The sequence below is a fragment of the Diabrotica undecimpunctata genome, chromosome 9, assembly GCF_040954645.1.
Source record: "Diabrotica undecimpunctata isolate CICGRU chromosome 9, icDiaUnde3, whole genome shotgun sequence".
Taxonomy (NCBI): Eukaryota; Metazoa; Arthropoda; class Insecta; order Coleoptera; family Chrysomelidae; genus Diabrotica; species Diabrotica undecimpunctata.
The window spans coordinates 102,424,046-102,444,346 of record NC_092811.1 but is presented as its reverse complement, the minus strand read 5'-3'; the positions used below and the strand labels follow the sequence as shown (position 1 = coordinate 102,444,346).

Below are 20,301 nucleotides of genomic sequence, written 5' to 3'. Positions count from 1 at the left end.
ATAAAAGTATATGATTTCATAAATTATATGAAGATGATCCTGATCGGTGCGGCGTTTAGAAAGTTGTGACATCATCACTAAACGAGTTATGGGTAATCCTAATTATGTGTTTAATGCTAGTATTTCTGATGAATGCTCCTTTTAACGTTAACTTAAGTTAACCGTCATAACTGTCGTTAGTGGTCGGACAATAATCCAAAAATATATCAGAGGTATAGTTTATTTCACGAAAAATGGTTGAGTGCTTAATGATTGCTTAATACTCGACCGCAAGTACCCTAGCTTAGTCAACATTAGTTGAGCAGGTAAGTATTCAGGTAAAATTGAAGCTACTGTGGAGTGTCGTTATCTTGTTTGTATAATAAATTCCTGGTAATATAAAAACGATTAAAAAATCGTATAAAATTATAAAAACGATTGGAATACATTTTATTTCATAAAGTTGTAAACATTTTAACAGTGAGTTTCACTATCAATGGTTGATCTTTTAATGACCACAATAAATTTGTTGATCGTTAAGTATTCCCTGGAATAATTATACAGGTTCCCTCTATTCTGTATAATTTGTAAAAGTATATAAAACCGATGACAAAATTTTTAAATATACATTTTGTTTCATTTAGTTGAAAGTGTTACAAGTGTTGCCAGTGTTATACCTATTTATACCTATAAAACAGCATTATGTGGCGTCCGTGGAAAAACATTGATGGTGCTTCTTCCAGTGTTCCAACAAAGAAAAAACATTTATCTGCTGACGCTAGAGAAATCGTAAAAACAATATATAGTTCTTTACTTACAAGAGGACTTACTGCTAATACTGCTGCCAGTGAAACATCTGATTTAACGAAAATACCTCTAACCACAGTGAAAAGAATTACATCAAATCCCATTAAGTCAAGAACGAAGCGTAAGGATGCCAGTTCTACCAAATGTATTGACGAAAGTGATAAGGACTTAATAAGACGAAAAATTTACACAATGTACGAAGAGCAACGGATACCTACATTAGAGGCTTTAAAACAACGGCTTACTAATGATGATACACAAATAAACTGTAGCCGCATTAGTCTTTGGAGGATTTTGTCTAAAATGGGCTTCAGATATCGTACAATTGACAAAAGGCAAGTGCTTATGGAGTCCCATCGTTTATAAAAGTGGCGTACTGAATATATAACTTCCATAAGAAAGTACCGTACAGAAGATCGACCAATAATTTATCTGGACGAGACATGGTTTGACACTAATGAAACACCATCCAAAGGATGGACCGATTCTTCCAACAGGTGTCAAACAAAAGCTCCATCAAACAAAGGGAAAAGAATAACAATTTTACATGCAGGATCAGAAAATGGTTGGGTCCCAAATGCTTTATGGCTTTCTGCAAAGAACACTAAAGACTCCTGCGTGGACTACCATGAGGATACAACGGCAGGGCTTTTTGAGCAATGGTTTAAGAATTGTCTTATACCTAACCTTCCTCAAAATAGTGTGATAGTAATGGACAATGCAAGTTACCACAGTCGTCAATTACATAAGTCTCCAAGTGCAAATAGCACGAAAATTGAAATTCAAAACTACCTGTTAGAAAACGATATATATTTTGAAGAAAGTTATTTAAAAAATGAACTGTTAGAAGTGTTAAAATCATTTTCTATTAAAAAAGTATATGTTTGTGACGCATTGGCCGAGGACATGGGACATACAGTGTTACGGCTTCCGCTCTACTATTGTTTATTTAATCCCATAGAGCATATGTGGCACCAACTAAAGTCAAATGTTAGGTCACAAAATGTTTCTCCGACTTTAAGTGGTAGTGTAGGCGAATTAATAAGGAAATGTGTTGATGATATCCCCAGAAAGTTGGAAAAATTCAGTACGCCATGTAATGAACGTAGAAAATTCATATGTTACTTTGAATCACATAATTAAACCAATTGTTATTAATCTTGAAGAGGATAGCGACAGCGAAACAGAATTAGGTATTTAGGAATTCATAAATATATTTTGGTTATTTTGGGTATTTTTTTTTGTAAATATTAACTTGTATATATTTTTCTAGGTATTTTTTTCAGTTCATCTATTTTTTGTACATTATGTATTCGTTTGTATGTATATACTGTAAATAGAACTATTATTACTGTACATTTTTAACGATATCCGATTAGGAAGAGCAAAAATTTTTAAACACGCCAGTTTTTTGCTGACAGTCCTAAGCCTGTAAAAAGTCTGAAGGAAAGTACCTTTCTGAATTTAGATCCATATACTACAATTATTCACGTAGAACAAAAAAACTACTTTCTTCATATTATAAATTGTTCGATTATCAAGTATATTCACTTGAACAACCTGAAAATACCATGTGAAATAATTTAATAAATTTTTATAATCGTGTATTACACAGCTACCAATGAAATATATTAAATAACAAACTTTCTGAAGTGCGACCCTGTGTACTTCGGTAGTTTATTGAGAGACTCTTGTATACACAATAGGATCAACTCAGGTAACCATTAAGCACTCAACCATCTTTCCTGAAACAAACTTTACACACCCAAAATCAACAGAAACTGAATGTTTGGGCAGGAATTTTCGAGAATCGTATTTTTGGACCATTCTTTTTATCTGAAAGCATGGCGAAATAACGTCTAACAAAACAAGAGTCTATAAAAATGCATTCGACCTATACTTAAATACAAGATAGAAACAAGAGTTAGTACAATGATAACAAAACAAACAATAAGAACAGCTGAGATGGTAAAGACATTAGGATCGATAGTAGCGAAAACTAGACAAAATCGAGTAAGAACAGAAGATATGAAGCAAAAACATGGCATCCATGATTAGTGAGATGGGGAGGAGAATGAAGAATCAATTTGAATTTACATGTAACGATAATGTAACAAAATAGAATTGCAAAAAATTGTAAGACATAGGAAACCAAATGCAAGAAGACTCCCAGGAACACCACGAAGAGATATCAAGACAGCTAGTTTTCGGAATCACAAATAAGACTAAATATTACCCGATAATCACAGGTCGTATAACTGAAATAAAAAAAAAGGTATACCTTGAGAAAAACGAAATATTTAATCTACATGACCGTAATAGAAGCAACTGCGAGCTTAAAGTGGTTTTAAAAAAACAATAAAGATTATGAAATGTGAAATTGACACTTTTTCACAGAGTTAATATGAAAAGAAAAATCATGGATGCATGAATTACCTAATGATTTACTACACATGGTCTATTGCCTATTTAAAATTAAGGGTTTGTGTACTGGAAGGGAGAGTGTTGACAAGTGACAGATATCTATATCGTTAAAAAATGACCCATTCAGAATAAAAATCGATCTGTTTCAGCATTTTCACAAAATTCAATGAATATTGGGTACACTCAAGGAAAAAATGAAAGTTCAAACTTTGTGACCAATGTTAATATTACCTTCAGGGTCGTCTGCTTTGGGTTGTTCTTCTTCACCATACGGACAGGGCGAACACTCAGAGCAGGGCTGGTCTAATTCTGGACTTCTTTCGGGACCTTGACCAGTGCGACACACAGCAGGTCCGTTTTGTTGGGGTTGAAATGGTGTGTATCCCCCGTTTGTTTGCAAAGAGGCCATACCTTGCATACGCATATCGGCTTGCATTGGCATACCTGTAGGATATCCAGGCAAATCACCAAACCCGGTAAATCCGCCATTATATACTGTTGCACATGGGGGATTTGGTTTATTGTCGCATTCTATACAAGGAGCACCACTCCGCTCAGCTGGAAAAACTCCACCGAGTGCACCCATTCCTACACCTGGACTGTAATTCATTCCCTGAATATTCATGGGTAATCCAGAAGGAAGTTGATTGTATGCAGCACCTTCGGGGCCATATGGAAAAGCGCCAGGATAGGAAGGCGCCATGTATCTACCTGGGTATGCAGGACCTGAAAAAATTAACTTTTGTTATGAAATCAAAATTTCTCTACATACAGCAATTTATTTCCTCTAAGAATAACTATATAGTTGACTTGTTTTCTTTTTTATCTTCATCATATGTTCTTGATATTTAATATTAAACAAAAGTAAAAGTTTTTTTATATTCCGAGAAGTCAATTCCGTATTGTTTATATACGCAATAGTTTCTCAAAAGTTATACAACACCCCTCGTATACACGATTTTTACACTTTTATAAATCTGTGCCCTTATAACATATTCAGTAGACCTTTTTCATATGAAATACACCTTTTGTGGTTTTTATTTTATTTAAATACCCATTTAATTGATCTGGTTTTACCAAGATGTAAACATTTGAAAAATTTATTCTGGTAAAATTTGTGAAAACGTGATTTAGATAGAATTGTTATTTCATTTCTGAGTTGGACCGTGCAAGAATTATCGCCTTATTTAAATAGGGCCATTCACAGTAGTGGTTCGTGGCAAAAACAGTAGGTGTGTATCAGAGTGATTCTCGTGGGTTTGGAATTGGTTGCTGGAGACAAATTTGATACAGAATAGGGCTCGCTCTAGTGGATCCCGTTACCAATAAGCAACATAATAAATATATCAGAATTTCCACTCGGAGAAATTCTTCTATATCTGTACCAGCCCTCCAAAGAGACTTCAGGCATGCTACAGGAGTCAGAGTATCGTTGGGTACAAAAAGAATAAGAATTTTAGACTCAGGTTTGAGGAGCCGTCCACTAATAAGAATTCCTCAGCTACAAAATAAACATGTTTGAAGTCTACTACTTCAAACAAGCTTCTAACAAGCCTGGTATAACAAATGGCAAAAGATAATTCTCTCTAAAGAGTTGTAGCGATTATTTCTATTTACAAACTTTACCATGATCAAGGCTTTTTATCGGTTCTTGAGCCTTGTTTTCTTTTACAACGGGTAGGATGCTAACCTGGTCCATCAAACCTGAAATGGAGGAAATTAAAAACAACATTGAAGAAGCAGCAACAGAAACTCTAGGAAAACGCATACTGAACAAAAGAAACAACAATATACCATGGCACAGAAAATAAATAAACGAGAAATGTATAGAGAAACGAAAGGCATATACAAAGTCCAAAACATCAAATACTCCAGAATCCCAAGACACTTGGGATAATATAACAAAGAACTAAGAAAATCAAAAAGAAACTCGTGGAGAAAAATGTGCGAAGGGATAACAGAATTTGCCCCTGCACAACGGCTCCAAAAGGTTCTCTCAAAAGACCACACAAATGAAATTGGACTGATCAAAAAGCCGAATGGTGATTATACTGAGAGTCTAACGGAAACTATTAGAGAACTGTTAATGACCCATTTTCCTGGCTCTCAACAAATACAAGAAGATGAACCGCAAAGTGTGCAGCTGGCAGAGGCTCCAAGGGGCCTCAACAGATCCAGCAGGCAACTAGCGGAAAAAATCTTTACACAAAATAAAATCGAATGGGCCGTTAAAAGCTTTAAACCTTTTAAATCCCCTAGTAAGGACGGAATATTTCCTGCTTTACTTCAAAAAGGCTTCATGCAAATACAGCCGCAACTACAGCGGCTTTTCATAGCAAGCCTGGTGTTAGGTCACATTCCAAAAACTTGGAGGGACGCAAAGGTGGTATTTATAACAAAGGCGGGGAAACGTCCTACAGACGAAGCGAAGTCTTATCGTCCTATATGCCTGACCTCCTTTCTCCTAAAAACAATGGAGAAACTAGTAGATTACTACATAAGAAGCGAAACATTAGCGAGGAAACCACTTCACAAACATCAGTTTGCCTACCAGACTGGCAAATCCACTATAAATGCTCTGAATTCGCTAGTCGAAAGAATTGAAAAGACAATAGTGGCAAAAGAAATAGCTCTTTGCGCTTTCATTGACATAGAGGGAGCATTCGATAATACCTCTTTTGAATCCATAAAAAGAGCACTAGTAAAGAGGAGCATTGAAGTCTCACTAATACAATGGATTCAGTCAATGCTAAAAACGAGAATCATCACTGCTAGTATTGGAGGAGAATCTGTGACTGTGACAGCGGTAAAGGGGTGCCCTCAAGGGGGAGTATTATCGCCTCTGCTGTGGTCTTTGGTTGTGGATGACCTTCTCACTAAGTTGCATGATTCTGGTTTTATAACCCAAGGTTACGCAGATGACCTAGTTGTTACAATTAGAGGCAAGCATGACCAGACTATATCTAGTCTCATGCAAACTGCTCTTAACGAAATTAAAAGTTGGTGCTCGAAAGAGGGCTTAAATGTCAACCCCAGTAAAACGACTTTGATACCTTTCACAAGGCGACGTAAATACAATTTACAGGCTCCAACTATGAATGGCATCACATTAGACTATTCCAAGGAAGTAAAATATCTGGGGGTAACCCTAGATCAAAAACTCACCTGGAATAGTCATATTGAAAAAATTTTATCCAGAGCTTTGGTGGCAAGTTGGACCTGCCGCAAGACGTTTGGAAAAACTTGGGGCCTACAACCGAAAATGACTCTCTGGTCATATAAAACAATAATTAGGCCCATGGTCACATACGCATCATTCGTATGGTGGCCAAAAACACAACAAACAACAGCTAACGCCAAGCTTCAAAAAGTGCAGCGGCTAGCTTGTCTGGGAATCACAGGGGCAATGTCAACATGTCCCACTGCAGCTCTAGAGGCGATGCTGAACCTTCCTCCCTTGCAGTTCTGCATAAGGAGGGAGGCAGTAACTACCGCCTTAAAACTGCGACAGACACAAATAATGAAACCTGGAGATCTAGTTGGCCACCTGAAAATCTTAGAAGAAATTCCATTGGATTCTAAGGACATGCCGACAGATGTTATGCCAGTCAAATTCGACTTTGAAACACCCTTTGAAGTGGTCATAAAAAACCACCAAATGGGTGAAGAAATTGAACCAAAAGTGGAAGAAGGTTCACTCGTATGATATACGGATGGATCTAAGATAGATGAAAGGGCAGGAGTGGGAGTTACTGGGCCCAATTTCAGGCTATCTAAATCTCTTGGAAACGCCCCAACTATCTTCCAGGCAGAAATACATGCTATAGACATAAGTGCCCAGACTTATGACACCCAGTAGGGCAAGAGTCCTTATTTTATCAGACAGCCAAGCCGCCTTAAAGGCTCTAAAGTCATTTACATGTGAGTCAAAGTTGGTTTGGGACTGTAAACAATCTCTCAAGAAGCTGGCGGAACGCAACAATGTAACTGTGATGTGGGTGCCAGGTCACAAGGGAATTGCAGGAAATGAGGAAGCTGACAGCCTCGCAAAAGAAGGAGCTAATACCCCATTCCAGGGTCCGGAACCCTTCTGTGGACTATCGAAAAGCCACATCAGAGAGGAACTCCGTACCTGGGAACTCAATCAACTAAGATCATATTGGTCTAACACACCAGGACAAAGGCAAGCAAAAAGGCTCATAAAAGTGTCGCCTACTGCAACAAACCGCCTTCTCGAAATGAGTAAAAAAGATATCAAAATGGTCACTGGCCTTCTCACTGGTCACTGCCCTCTGAGATATCATCTCAAGAAGATGGGCAAATCAGATAGTGAGAACTGTCGTTTCTGTCACAATGAAAAAGAAACGGCAGAACATATACTATGCAACTGCGTAGCACTGTTCTGCAAAAGACTAAAATTCCTAGGAGAGGTCAGTCTGGCGTCCTCTGACATAGGAAACAAGTCACCTAGGAAGCTAATCAACTTCATCAGAAGTATTGGCATTCTAGAGTTTAACTAGATTAAGGTATGCACAAAAGATCTCTATAGGTCGAAGTGCGGTGAGGCCGCATGGCCTTAACGACCTCACATAATCTAATCTAATCTAATCCCAAGACACTTATAGAAGAATACGAAATGAAACAAAGCAGTTGGTACGAAGAACACAAAATGAACACTGGGAACAGTTTACAAAAAGGATGAAAAGCGACGTCTACGGTATACAAAAACAAATATGGAGATTCATAAGAAACCAACGGAGAGAAATGGCAGAATTGACGGAATACAATAACATACCAGCAAACGAATGGGAAAGATATCTGACGGAACTGTTTAAAGGAATGGAAAATAATAATCAACACAATAACGTACCTGAATTAAGACACGAAATAGAAATCAGTTTTCAGGAAGTAGAGATAGCCATAAATTCACTCAAAAATAGAAAGTTACCAGGACCAGAGGGAATAAACAACAAGCTTCTAAAACACGGAGGAGAAAGTATAACCCTAGAGATGACAAAACTTATACAAAAACTAATATTGCACTGCAAGATACCAAACGCATGGAGAAACAGCATAATGATACCAATGTTCAAGAAAGGATATAAAGAAGACCCCAACAATTATAGAGGTATAAATCTATTGAACACCGCACTTAAGCTTTCCACAAAAGTCCTAACCAACAAAATCAATAAACTAATAAATTTATCAGATAAACAACAAGGATTCAGATCCAGAAGATCCTGCGTAGACGCCGTATTTGTACTAAGACAAATCACAGAAAAGGCCATCGAGTACAATAAACCAGCATATCTATGTTTTATAGACCTGACAAAGGCTTTCGATAGCATCCAAGTCGAAGACGTTTTACAGCTACTGTATAACAAAAAAAAACATACCAATCAATATTATACAAACCATCGAAAACATCTAGTTACATAATCGAATACAGGCAAAGATAAATGGAAAAGTAACACAGTGTATACCAGTACAAAGCGGAGTCAGACAGGGTGACTTGTTAAGCCCACTTCTCTTTAATATAATAATGGACGAAATAATACAAGCAGTACGTAAAGCTCATGGTTACAGAATGGGGAACAAAGAAATCCAAATATAATGTTATGCAGACGACGCTGCATTAATCGCCGAGACAGGAGACGAGCTTCAAAGATTAACACATATCTTCAATACAACAGCTAAGAAACACAATATGATAATATCAGGAGAAAAAACAAATATTTGACAACATATAAATACCTACTACGATGTAAAATCGAAATTGATGGAAAAATAATAAAGCAGGAAGCAAGGTTTAGATATCTGGGAATAGGTATAACTAGTTACGCAGATGTTGAAAAAGAAGTACGACGACAAAGCTTAAAAGCAAGTAAAGCGGCGGGATCTCTTAATGACACAATCTGAAAGAACAAACACCTAAGACAAGACACAAAAACAAGAATCTATAAAGCAATAATTAGACCTATATTAACATACACGGCGGAGACAAGATCTGACATATCTAAAACGAGGCGACTACTAGAAACAACAGAGATGAAAATACTCCAATGAATATCAGAGAAAAGTCTGTTGGATAAAGAGAGAAGCGAAAACATTAGAAGAGCATGCAATATAGAAGACATAAATGGATGGGTGACAAAACGGAAACAGGAGTGGAACGAACACATTAGTACAATGGCAGAGGATACGATAGTACGAATAGCATGAGATAAGTCACCAAATGGACGAAGAAGTATTGGCAGACCAAGAAAAAGATTGTGCGATAATTTAAACTACTAACTAGTACTAACACAGTTAAAGTACTATTTTGTAATAATTTATCAATCTAATAAACACATATATAATTGCGACGAGTCTGTACAATATATAGATTATATCGCAACTATTCGTTACGAGTGTATCTCTAAATAAAACAAATTGAACACAAAAATGGTTTTGATATATTTTTCTTACCTGGACCACCTCCTTGTTGTTCTATTATACATGGTTTAAATGGACAGGAGTCTGTACATTGATCTGTTTTTGAAAACATTGCATCGTCTTCAGGTAATGGGCCATCGCAGTCACAGGGATCGCCTTTACCTTTCCTACTTTTCTTTCTGTCATGTTTATCGGATTTTGGTGTGCATTTGCTACTTTTTGAACCTAAATAAAAAACGATCTGTTCTTGATAATATTATTGAAAGTAACATAATCTAAGTATTTCAGTATGAGCGCCGTCAGGATTATTTTCGTGGAAGTGCATCTGCTTTTCAGGGGGTGCATTTGCATCTACACACACTATTAACAATATACAATGTAGAATTTTTTTTCTGGGCAACTGGATGCATTTGCATCCCCTTGCATTCCGCTGCCTGCGCCCATGATTTTTACGCTATGTGTTTATACTCGTAACAATATATTTTAATGCATCAAAAATAAATTTAACAAATAAAACAACGCATCATATTTTTTCCACAAGAAACTTTTACCAGTGTATATTGAAAATGCTACGCAACTGCAAATATAAATGGGCAACGACAAATCTTAACCAGATATTTATAAAGAACTCAAATTCGTTAAAATTCGTCGAAGCATTACGCAAACCAAACTAAAAAAATAATAAACTTAAAAAAACTGTATTTATTCATTACTGCTAAAAATAAATATATACAGATAACAATAAACTAATATCTAATTTCTCTTTTCAAAAAGTGAATTAATTACTATTTAAATTTTCAAAAATGAAAAATCATTGGTTGGGACCACCATTTTTTGACCGAAAAAGCTTTTTGGTTCTAAATCATACTAGTAATATACTCGTAATATATAGTAAAATATGTGACTTCATAATGAACGAAATAAATGACAATTTAGTCGCAAAATGTTTTTCATTTCTGTGAAGGTCACTTCTTGGTCAAAGTTAAAATAGAACAAGAAACGCCAGTAAATAATGTAACAAATTGTAAAATAGTAAAAAGAGAAAACGATGTACTATTACAAAAAATAAATAAAACAAATTTAGAAAGCAGATCGAAGAAAAAATTATAAACTAGACAACGGTAGGGGGTATAGAAAGCTGGGAGCAACTAAAAGAAATAATACAAAAAGCAGCCAACTAAGTACTACTAAGGAAGAGACAAAAAATACAAACATATAATATGCTGGAAAAGACGGCACGAGACGAACATATGCACAATAGAAAAAAGATCGTTCTTAAAGCAGAAATTGGGCTAGACTAAAGAAAATTAAAAAAAAATTAATTGGGAATGCCTACCAAGCAATAAAAGCGAACTGGGAGCGCTCCTTAACACTGAATTATAGTACTAATGCAGAGATAAACCGCAGAATTTGCACGGCCAACAAATGCAATTTTGGGCTCAATCTCCACCTTAAATCGACAATTATATCGAGAAATACAAAAATTAAACTCTACAAAACAATAATACGCCCAGTCCTAACATATGGTTCAGAGACCTGGACACTAACAAAAAGTAATAAAAACATGTTGGGATGTTTCGAAAGAAAAGTACTAAGGCGAATCTATGGAGCAGTGAATGACAATGGAATGTGAGAAGATAATACAACTTCGAACTTTATAGAATATACCAGGAACCAGATATCGTAAAACATATTAAGATAGGACGTATGAGGTGAATCAGGCATGTAATGTGGATGAAACAAAATGACCCAGCTAGAAAAACACTGCTTTATAGACCCATTGGTCAGAGAAGAAGAGGAAGACCCAGAACAAGGTTCCTTGGAAATATGGGAATACGTGCTTGGCGGAGGAAAGTGGTGGATAGGAACGAATGAAGAGATATTCTTGAGGAGGCTAGGATCCACGTAGGGTTGTAAAGTCAGAATGATGATGAATCATAACTCTTGTGTATCACTTTTCCTATTTGGAAGTATTTGGTTTTCTTAATGGGAGTTGTTATTCATTGTTCTGTCTCCATTTGGCATTTTTCTTTTTTTCATCTTTTATACCGTACTTCTTTTTCGTTAAATATTAATGTATTATAATTCACTTTCGCATTATTTCATCAAATTCTGGCTGTTTTAACCAGTTTTTTAAGATTTTTCTCGATTCTAGAATAGTTTTCGGTTAGTCGTGATTGGAAAGCCAGTTTGTTTCTTTTAAGTTTTCCCATTTCTTTTAATGTTTCCGTTAATCTTCTTCAACATAGTTTGATAGAATTACTTTTACATCCGATAGAACTTTTGGCAACCTTAAACGTCATGTGGCCTTATTACTGTAAAATTCTATTTAGCAGAATTTGAAGGCCTTCGGCGTTATCTGATAGAATTGATGTATCATCCGATTCAGCAGAATTTAGACAACTTCAAGGTCATCTGACAAAATCACCGTGTCATCTGATTCAGCAGAATTTTGAAGCCTTGAACGTTATCTGTGATAAAATTGCTGTATCATCCGTTTATCTAATTACATTATGCAATCTCCATTATAATAGTACAATAAGTAATTTGTCATTAATTTTTTTAATATAGTTGACTTGATGATCTTTGTCTACAACAAACTGATCTTTATCAAAAAAAAAAAACTTTAACGTGATTAGATAGAATTCAATGAAAATATTCAGGAATGGAGAAACAAATTTATCCAACCTGTAAAATAAGGTCACGAAATCATCGACTGTATAAGATTTTAAAGTTTACAATAAAACTAGGACCAAGGGACATCCACTAGCTAACAAGAGCTAAAATTCATGATAGCGAATAATTTTGACAAAAAAATCTCATTGTTATTAAATTTACAAATTAATAAATTTAAATCAAATTATTAGTTATTTATTAAATGATTATCTACGCACCTTCTTCTTTTCTGTATGGATTAAGCTTTTTTTGTTTCATTTTCACAAGGGCAGGCATTATGCTTTGCCTTTTGGATTACAATTGAGTAGATTTTTGTAGGGAGTATATATATATATATATATATATATATATATATATATATATATATATATATTTGTATAAACTTTACACATTCCTTAACTCTTTCACCACTATGGGCAACTTTAGTTCCCGACCTAGTTTGTGTTTACTTATGGATACAACCACCGAATCCGCTTTTACATTCAAATGAGATATTTCAGTAATTTATAGTCTACTGTTGCCAATTGACAACACTGGTATTATAAAACGATGGAATTACCTACCCTCACATCAATTTATATTATATTGGCAAATTGGCATGTGAATGGCCGCCTGAGTAATTTTTTTATGAAATTTCAAGAACCTGTTACTCATTTCAATTAAAATTAAGGATTAATGCGTTAAGGTGTTTCTGCAAATAATTATCTAGTTGAACTGTTTGTTCTCTACCGTAATTTTAAATCGAATCAGAATTATCCGTCAATAATAAACTTTTTCTCTTTCAGACACGAAACGGGCCTCTTAGTGAAAAAGAGTTAGAAGAATCTGTAAATAATATAACTCACTTAGACGAAAAACCGTTTACAGCATGCGACGAGTCTGACTTTATTCCTGGAAAGAGCGAGGATGGAAGTGAAGGAAGAATTCAAATTAGCGACTTTATTTATTTAGCGTATGGACTTTCACAGTACGATAAATATACAAATACAATAATATATACATATATATTAAATATATTATTTAAACACTAAAGATAGAATGAATGACACTAAATATTAATGTCCAATTTACATAGCCATTCAATTGCTTCTGGGGAACATTCCGCAAAGTTCTGGAGGTTTCCACGGTAGGCACGATTCAAGCAGTCTGAAACACAATGGCTTATGGTCTGTCTAGATTGTCCGCAATCGCACTGTGGACTTTCTGCACGACCCCATCTGAACAGCGAATCAGCACATTTACCATATCCGGTACGTATACGATTAAGCCTTGCCCAAGTGGACCTGGGCAGATTTGATCCGATGAAACCCTGAGTTGGGGTGGATATCTTAATATAGTCCGATTCTATTGTTGGCATCCATCTTGTTGTCCATTGCCTATGTATATCATAGGAATTACCAATTTTTCGGGCAGATCGTATTGGAGGATTTCTAGATCTCAGTCGCTGGTGCTCTTTTGATTTGTCTGGGATATCTTGATGTATTGGTAATTGTACGTTGGCTACAATTTTCTGGTACTCTCTCACTAATGCTGCTGTACGGCGTAGATCTGGTGGAGCAATATTGCTCAGAGTAGGCAGCCATCTCACTGGCGTTGGTTTTATTGTTCCAGTGATTATTCTCATGGTTTGGTTAAGTTGGACATCGATTTTGCTTGTATGTGCACTATTTAGCCATACTGGTGCACAATATTCTGCCACTGAAAAAACCAAAGCTAGAGCAGAGGTCCGAAGAGTATCTGCAGAAGCACCCCAAGTTGTTCCAGCAAGTTTTGATATTAAGTTATTTCTTGTTCTTAGTTTACCGGCTGCGTTTGTAAGATGACTTTTGAAGGTGAGTATTCTATCAAGTGTGACGCCTAGATATTTGGGGTTGTTGTTATGTTTGCTAGCTGTATCATTTAGAGTTACATTGAGAGTATCGCCCGCAAGTTGATTCGACAGGTGAAAGAGACAGGTTTCAGTTTTGCTTGTGTTAGGACGTAAGCGCCAGTTCTTAAAATAGTTACTTAGTGTAGTTAAGTCCTCGTTTAGAGCTCGTTCTCCTGCTTCTTTACTATTATCTTGGAAGCCAATGGCCAGGTCGTCAGCATAAGCAAATTTTCTCGATTTTGTTTCAGGTATATTTGCTGTATAATAAAGGAGCTAGCACTGAGCCTTGAGGTAAGCCGTTGTTAAGTTTTTTATTAAATTAGCGACGAAGAGACATCATAAACTGTTTAAAAACACGATTTCAAAAGGCAAGGTATAAATCTTATAACCAATCTAGTGATGAGACAATTGTAAAATAAATTCAAAGCCTGGTCATCTCTTAAACAAAACGTACTGACAAACTAATCAAGAGCGGTATCAAATTATGGCAATGATGCGATTCCATGACTGGCTATATGTACGACTTCAAAATCTACTCCAGAAGAGAAATCACACCACAAGATGGGAGTCATGAAGCGTACAAAGAATACTCCTCATTTTATTGATAAAATTGTCTAGAGGTGAATCTGATTCATTGGTAAATGATAAAGGTTAGGTTAGGTGTAATGGCAATTAAATGACAAGATAGTAGATAAAGAAGTTTTACTTTTATCAAACTGACAGTCACCATCTATATCCCAGATGAAAGAACATCTGCAGTAGAAACTAAAGACAGGCGAAAAATGTACTTTTAATTGTCCTGAATCTATAGTATTTTACAATAAACATACGGGAGGGATTGATTTGGCTGATCAAAAGTTTGCCACCTATGATTTAGACAAAAAATCTAGATAATATTTTCGATATTATTCTCCCCCTCCTAAGTGCCTTGTCTGTTAAGGTTGGCGATCAATATGGCAAATTTCTCTTTCGATATTATAAAAAGATAATATTTTCAGTGTAAGGTTCTAACCACTTGGGTTGGACTATTTTGAAATCCACGATCGACTTACGATCATGAGGAAGTCATGATCTTCATACTTTAGCTAAAGTATCACCTCTTCACTACCAAAAAGACAGTCATGGAAATCATTACCCTGGCTAGTTATTCTCAAAGGTAGTTCGTCTAATCTCTACGCCACCTATACAAGATGGCGTCCGATAGTCAAGTCGCAGTTTTAACAGCGGAACTAAATAAGCTAAAAAAGCAGGAATTAATTGACATATTAATGAATTTAAAGTTACCACTGTCCGGTTCTAATCCTCAGTTATCAGATTATGTTAATAAATTAACACAAACAGTGCAAAAAGGTATTAAAGCATTCAATGTCGAACATAACCTAGACGTTATTGTGTGTGAACAGTGTATAAAGACCAACAAGGAACTTACTAATATAAAATGTGAACTTGCAGCAGTAAGTAAACTATCATTCCATCTAGAAAAACGTACGGAAGAGCAACAAGATTTAATTTCTTTATTAAAAGATAAATATAATAAAAATTCAGCCATTCCCGTTCCAACGTCATCTAGTGAAAAAACTGTAAATAAAGCAGGCCCGACCAACTCAGGTTCTACCAGTCAAGAACCCATTAAAATGTCATTAAACAAAAACACAAGTCTACCTCATTCATACATGAGTGATAAACAAAAAGAAAATAAAAACAATCTAAAAACAGGACACTCATCTTGGAATACCCAACCGAAAAAAGAAAACAAATACAAACCGATTATTGGAAGCAATGAATCCTCTACTATAAACACCATTCCTAGACAAGGTCATGTACATGTGTCCCGCATTTGTGTTGATATGAAAGCCGATGATCTTCTAAAATTTTTGGGTTTAACGGTACCCAATATTACTTTTAACTGCGTTGAATGGCATAGAACTGACAAATACTCCACATATAAGGTATCTTTCCCTTTCGATAAAATTGACGAAGTCTACAGTCCGAATATTTGGCCCAAAGGAGCTGCCGTTAGGAGATTTAACTTCAACAGAAATTTTCAGCACAAAAAGAAGACGGTGGAAGAAACCTAGAAGCTTCTGCAAAATTTTATCAAAATAAACTAATTCCAAAAGGTACGGTAAGCATGTTTCATGTTAATTTGCAGTGTATTTCAAATAAAGTCGATATGATAAATGCTTTTCTTGCGGATCAAAAATTATATGACGTCATGTTTTTCGGAGCACTGGCAAAGTGAAGAAAATTTTAAATTAATTAATATCTCCGGCTTTTCATTAGCTAATTTCTTTTGTAGGGTAAAAAATAAACAAGGCGGAGTTGCAATTTATGTAAAAGAAAATCTTATGTATTCTTCTCTTAATCTAAATAAATATAATGTAGACCAAAGTTCTGAGTTTTGTGCAATTTATGTACCTTCAATAAAAACCAATATTTTAACTGTATACAGATCGGGTAAGGGTGACTTTGACTTATTTTTGGTGAATTTTGAAAATGTCATAACATCCTTGCTTAGTAAAGCAAACAAATTTATCATACTTGGTGATTTTAATATACATTTTAAACTTGAATCTGAACCTTTTTTTGATATTCAAAATCTATTAACATCTTTTGGTCTAAAAACAACTATAAACGATTATACTAGAATCACATCCCAGTCCAGTAGTTGCATCGACAACATTATGACAAATTTTTCTGAAACTATCTACAGAGTGGGCGTATTTGAACCTTGTTTTTCTGACCATCTAGCTCAGTTTTTATTTATTGACTCTGAGCATAAAGTTGTTGACACTTATCAAACATTTCAACGGTTTATTACTTCTTCTAGTTTACAGAAGCTTAAACGTGCGCTAGTTAGTACAAATATGGACTTTGTCTACGATATTAATAATGATCCTGAATTTTTAACAGTCTTTCTTACCGAGACTTATAACAATTTAATATTAAAGCATTTTCCACTAAAAAAAGTACGAAAAATGGCTGAAAAAACACCTGTGCAATGGTTTAATAATGAATTGAGGTCTTACAGATCCAATCTTTCTCTTGTTAAACACATTGCAGATGCTACTAAGGATCCCGATTTGTTCAAAGTATATAAACAACAAAAAGTTGAATATAACCGGCAATTAAAAATTGCTAAAAAGTCAGCTTACTGTAATTTTATTACTAATTCCAATAATAAACCTAAAGACTGCTGGAAAATAGTAAATTTTGAAAGAAACTACACAAGATCCAGTTCGGTACAACCTGATCTACCTCCAGACGAAATGAATCAATTTTTTACTACAGTTGCAGAGAATATAATTACATCTCTTCCCAATATTAACGTCGATGTCCTCGTCAATTATAGAAATCATCCTTCTCCGAGCAAGTCCTTTTTTTTCGTCCCGTTCTGGAAGAAGAGGTCTCTCAAATAATAAAGTCTCTTAGTAATTCTAATTGTAGGGACGTTCAGGAAATTAATAGCAAAATTTTAAAAGAAACTTACCAAATAGTTTTAACACCTTTCACTCATCTTATTAATTTAATTCTATCAACTGGAGTATTTCCAGAAGTACTAAAATACTCTAAAGTACTACCAATCTACAAAAAAGGTGATTCCTCAAAAACTGACAATTACAGACCCATAAGCATTGTTTCTACTTTTGGGAAAGTGATTGAAAAGGTTATCAAACAACAATTTTATTCCTACTTTGAGTCAAATAATTACTTTGGCAACTCACAATATGGATTCAGAAGTGCTCGTTCTACTACGAACGCGGTATTTAATGTTGTGAGCGAGGTGATTGAGGGGCTTGAACGCGGCAATTGCATAGCAATTTCTCTTTGCGACTTGTCGAAGGCTTTTGATTGCGTTTCACACGACATTTTGCTTCACAAATTAAATTACTATGGAATCAGAGGTATCCCTCTTAAGCTTATAACTTCTTATCTATGTGGCAGACACCAGGCGGTAGTGTCTAAAGGTCATCTCTCCGATTTTCTATCCGTAAAACATGGAGTCCCACAAGGTTCGGTCCTAGGACCTCTTTTGTTTATTATTTATGTCAACGATCTGCCTAAATTCATATCTCCGTACAAAACCATACAATTCGCAGATGATACGACATACGTTATTTCAGGAAAAAATAATGATGATTTAAAAATGTCTCAAGAAGAAGTTTCTACTAAATTTAGCTCATGGTTTGCTGCAAACAAACTAAAACTTAACTCTGATAAAACGCAAAATTTGGTTATATCTGCAAGTAATTTACACAATGATCTAGTTAACAAAGAGACTGTTAAACTATTGGAAATAACCATAGGTAATCGACTCAACTGGTCGGCTCATATCTCACAACTTAAGAAAAAGCTATCAAGTTAATTATTTGTTATTCGCCAACTAGCAAGGGTTGTCAACTTTGAAACATTAAAAATGACATATTTTTCCTTATTTCATTCTCATCTAAACTATGGTGTAATCATATGGGGCAATTCAACAAATGCACTTCAAATTTTTAGAATGCAAAAGAAAGCTGTCAGGATTTTAGCAGGGGTTAGTTATCTAGAACACTGCCGACCTTTCTTTATCAAATTCAAAATTATGCCGCTACCTACTCTGTTGATATTTCAAGTTCTAACTGAAATTCACAGAAATCGTGCCCATTTAATAAAGCAGTCTGATGTCCATGTTCACAATACGCGAAACTGTCACTACCTACGAACAAATCGCTGTAGATTAAGTCTTTCAGAAAAAAATAGTCTTAATTATAACTATTACAATATTTTACCAAAAAGTATAAAACAGCTAAGCTGTAATAGTTTCGATAAAGTCATAAAAAAATATCTTCTAAAACATTGTTTTTACTGCTCAGAAGAATATATGACTCATTGCAGAACATCCACTGAACTGCTTACCGTAACTTTGACATAAATGTTTTTCTGTTTAATATGTGTTCTTGTTTGTATATATTATTTAAGTTACGTTTTATATTTCTTTTTTAATACTATGTGTGTTCTTTTTGACTTGCTACAAACAATATTTGTATATGTTATGTAGTTAAATAAATACTCTACTCTACTCTACTCTACTCTAAAATAAATAATGAAAGCGAGAACGATCACAAGGGAGATCAAAGCATAACACAAACATTTTAATAAGAATTTTATTTAATAAAGAAGTAGACTTGTTTCTATGCTACAGCAAGTCCTGTACAAAGTGGCTGAAGGTCTAAAAAAAGTGAACAAACAAAGATAAAAATGTGGCTGAGAAGAGAAATGTCCTAATGAAACACCTAACTTGCTATGCTGTTTTCTATGTAGGACTGCTGGATGGAAAGTTGATGATGTTGATGATGATCCTACAGGTCTCCTAGTTCATTATTACCTCGTGGAATGGAGGAATTCATTGCACCATTCGTTTTGTATTCCATTGGATGTGGAATGGACTTGGTGGTGGATCAGTTGTATTCCATAGATCTGGAATCGAGTCTGGTGGAATGAATTTATTGCTAGTCCATTTTTATCACAGGACAAGACGAAAGTTTTGGTAAAAGATGTAAATCTAAAAAGACCTTGCTGGAGTGATGGTTAGCGACGGAAAAAGGCCTGTTCCTTTAGGAGCGAAATATTTAAGCATTCGTAGCTCCGAGTAATAGGGTTATCGATACGAAAATTAAGTGAGATCGGATATATGGATATTGAAATGTTGAGATACCAAGTTAGTTAACAGAAATTAATATGTAGAAGTTGAGCGCCAATTATTTTCGTTTTTAGAATAAAAATAAAACAATAAAGAAAAATAAAGAGTCTTTATATTAATATAAATCAAATCAGAATCAAAGGAAGAAAGTTATTTTTCTTAATAATTTAATACATTTAGCTGAGCAGTTAAGGGAGCAAGTTTGGGGAGATCCAAAGCCGAAAGTAAAAGAAGAGTCACTGGTCGTCCAGCCAGGTAGGCTCACAAAAATGCAAAAACGTATGACAAATAGTGGAGATCATTTTCCAAACAAGCAAGGAGTCTTCCTGCTGAGTTTTTCATTCAGATGCAATCCCAAGTATTTGACAACTGGTTTTATGAGAATCGGGGTATTATTAATAGAAACTTGTGAACATGTTAATGTTTG

The 20,301-nt window shown here is 35.1% G+C and overlaps 1 protein-coding gene across 1 annotated transcript in view; it reads right to left on the bottom strand.

The window, feature by feature from the left end:
• Positions 1-20,301, bottom strand: part of LOC140450341 (uncharacterized) — a 66,378-nt gene that overhangs the window by 7,065 nt on the left and 39,012 nt on the right. The window contains exons 4-5 of the mRNA XM_072543930.1: positions 9,679-9,870; positions 3,442-3,936 (exon numbers count right to left, since the gene is read on the bottom strand). Coding sequence (XP_072400031.1) covers positions 3,442-3,936; positions 9,679-9,870 — 687 coding nt within the window. The remainder of the gene's footprint in view (positions 1-3,441; positions 3,937-9,678; positions 9,871-20,301) is intronic.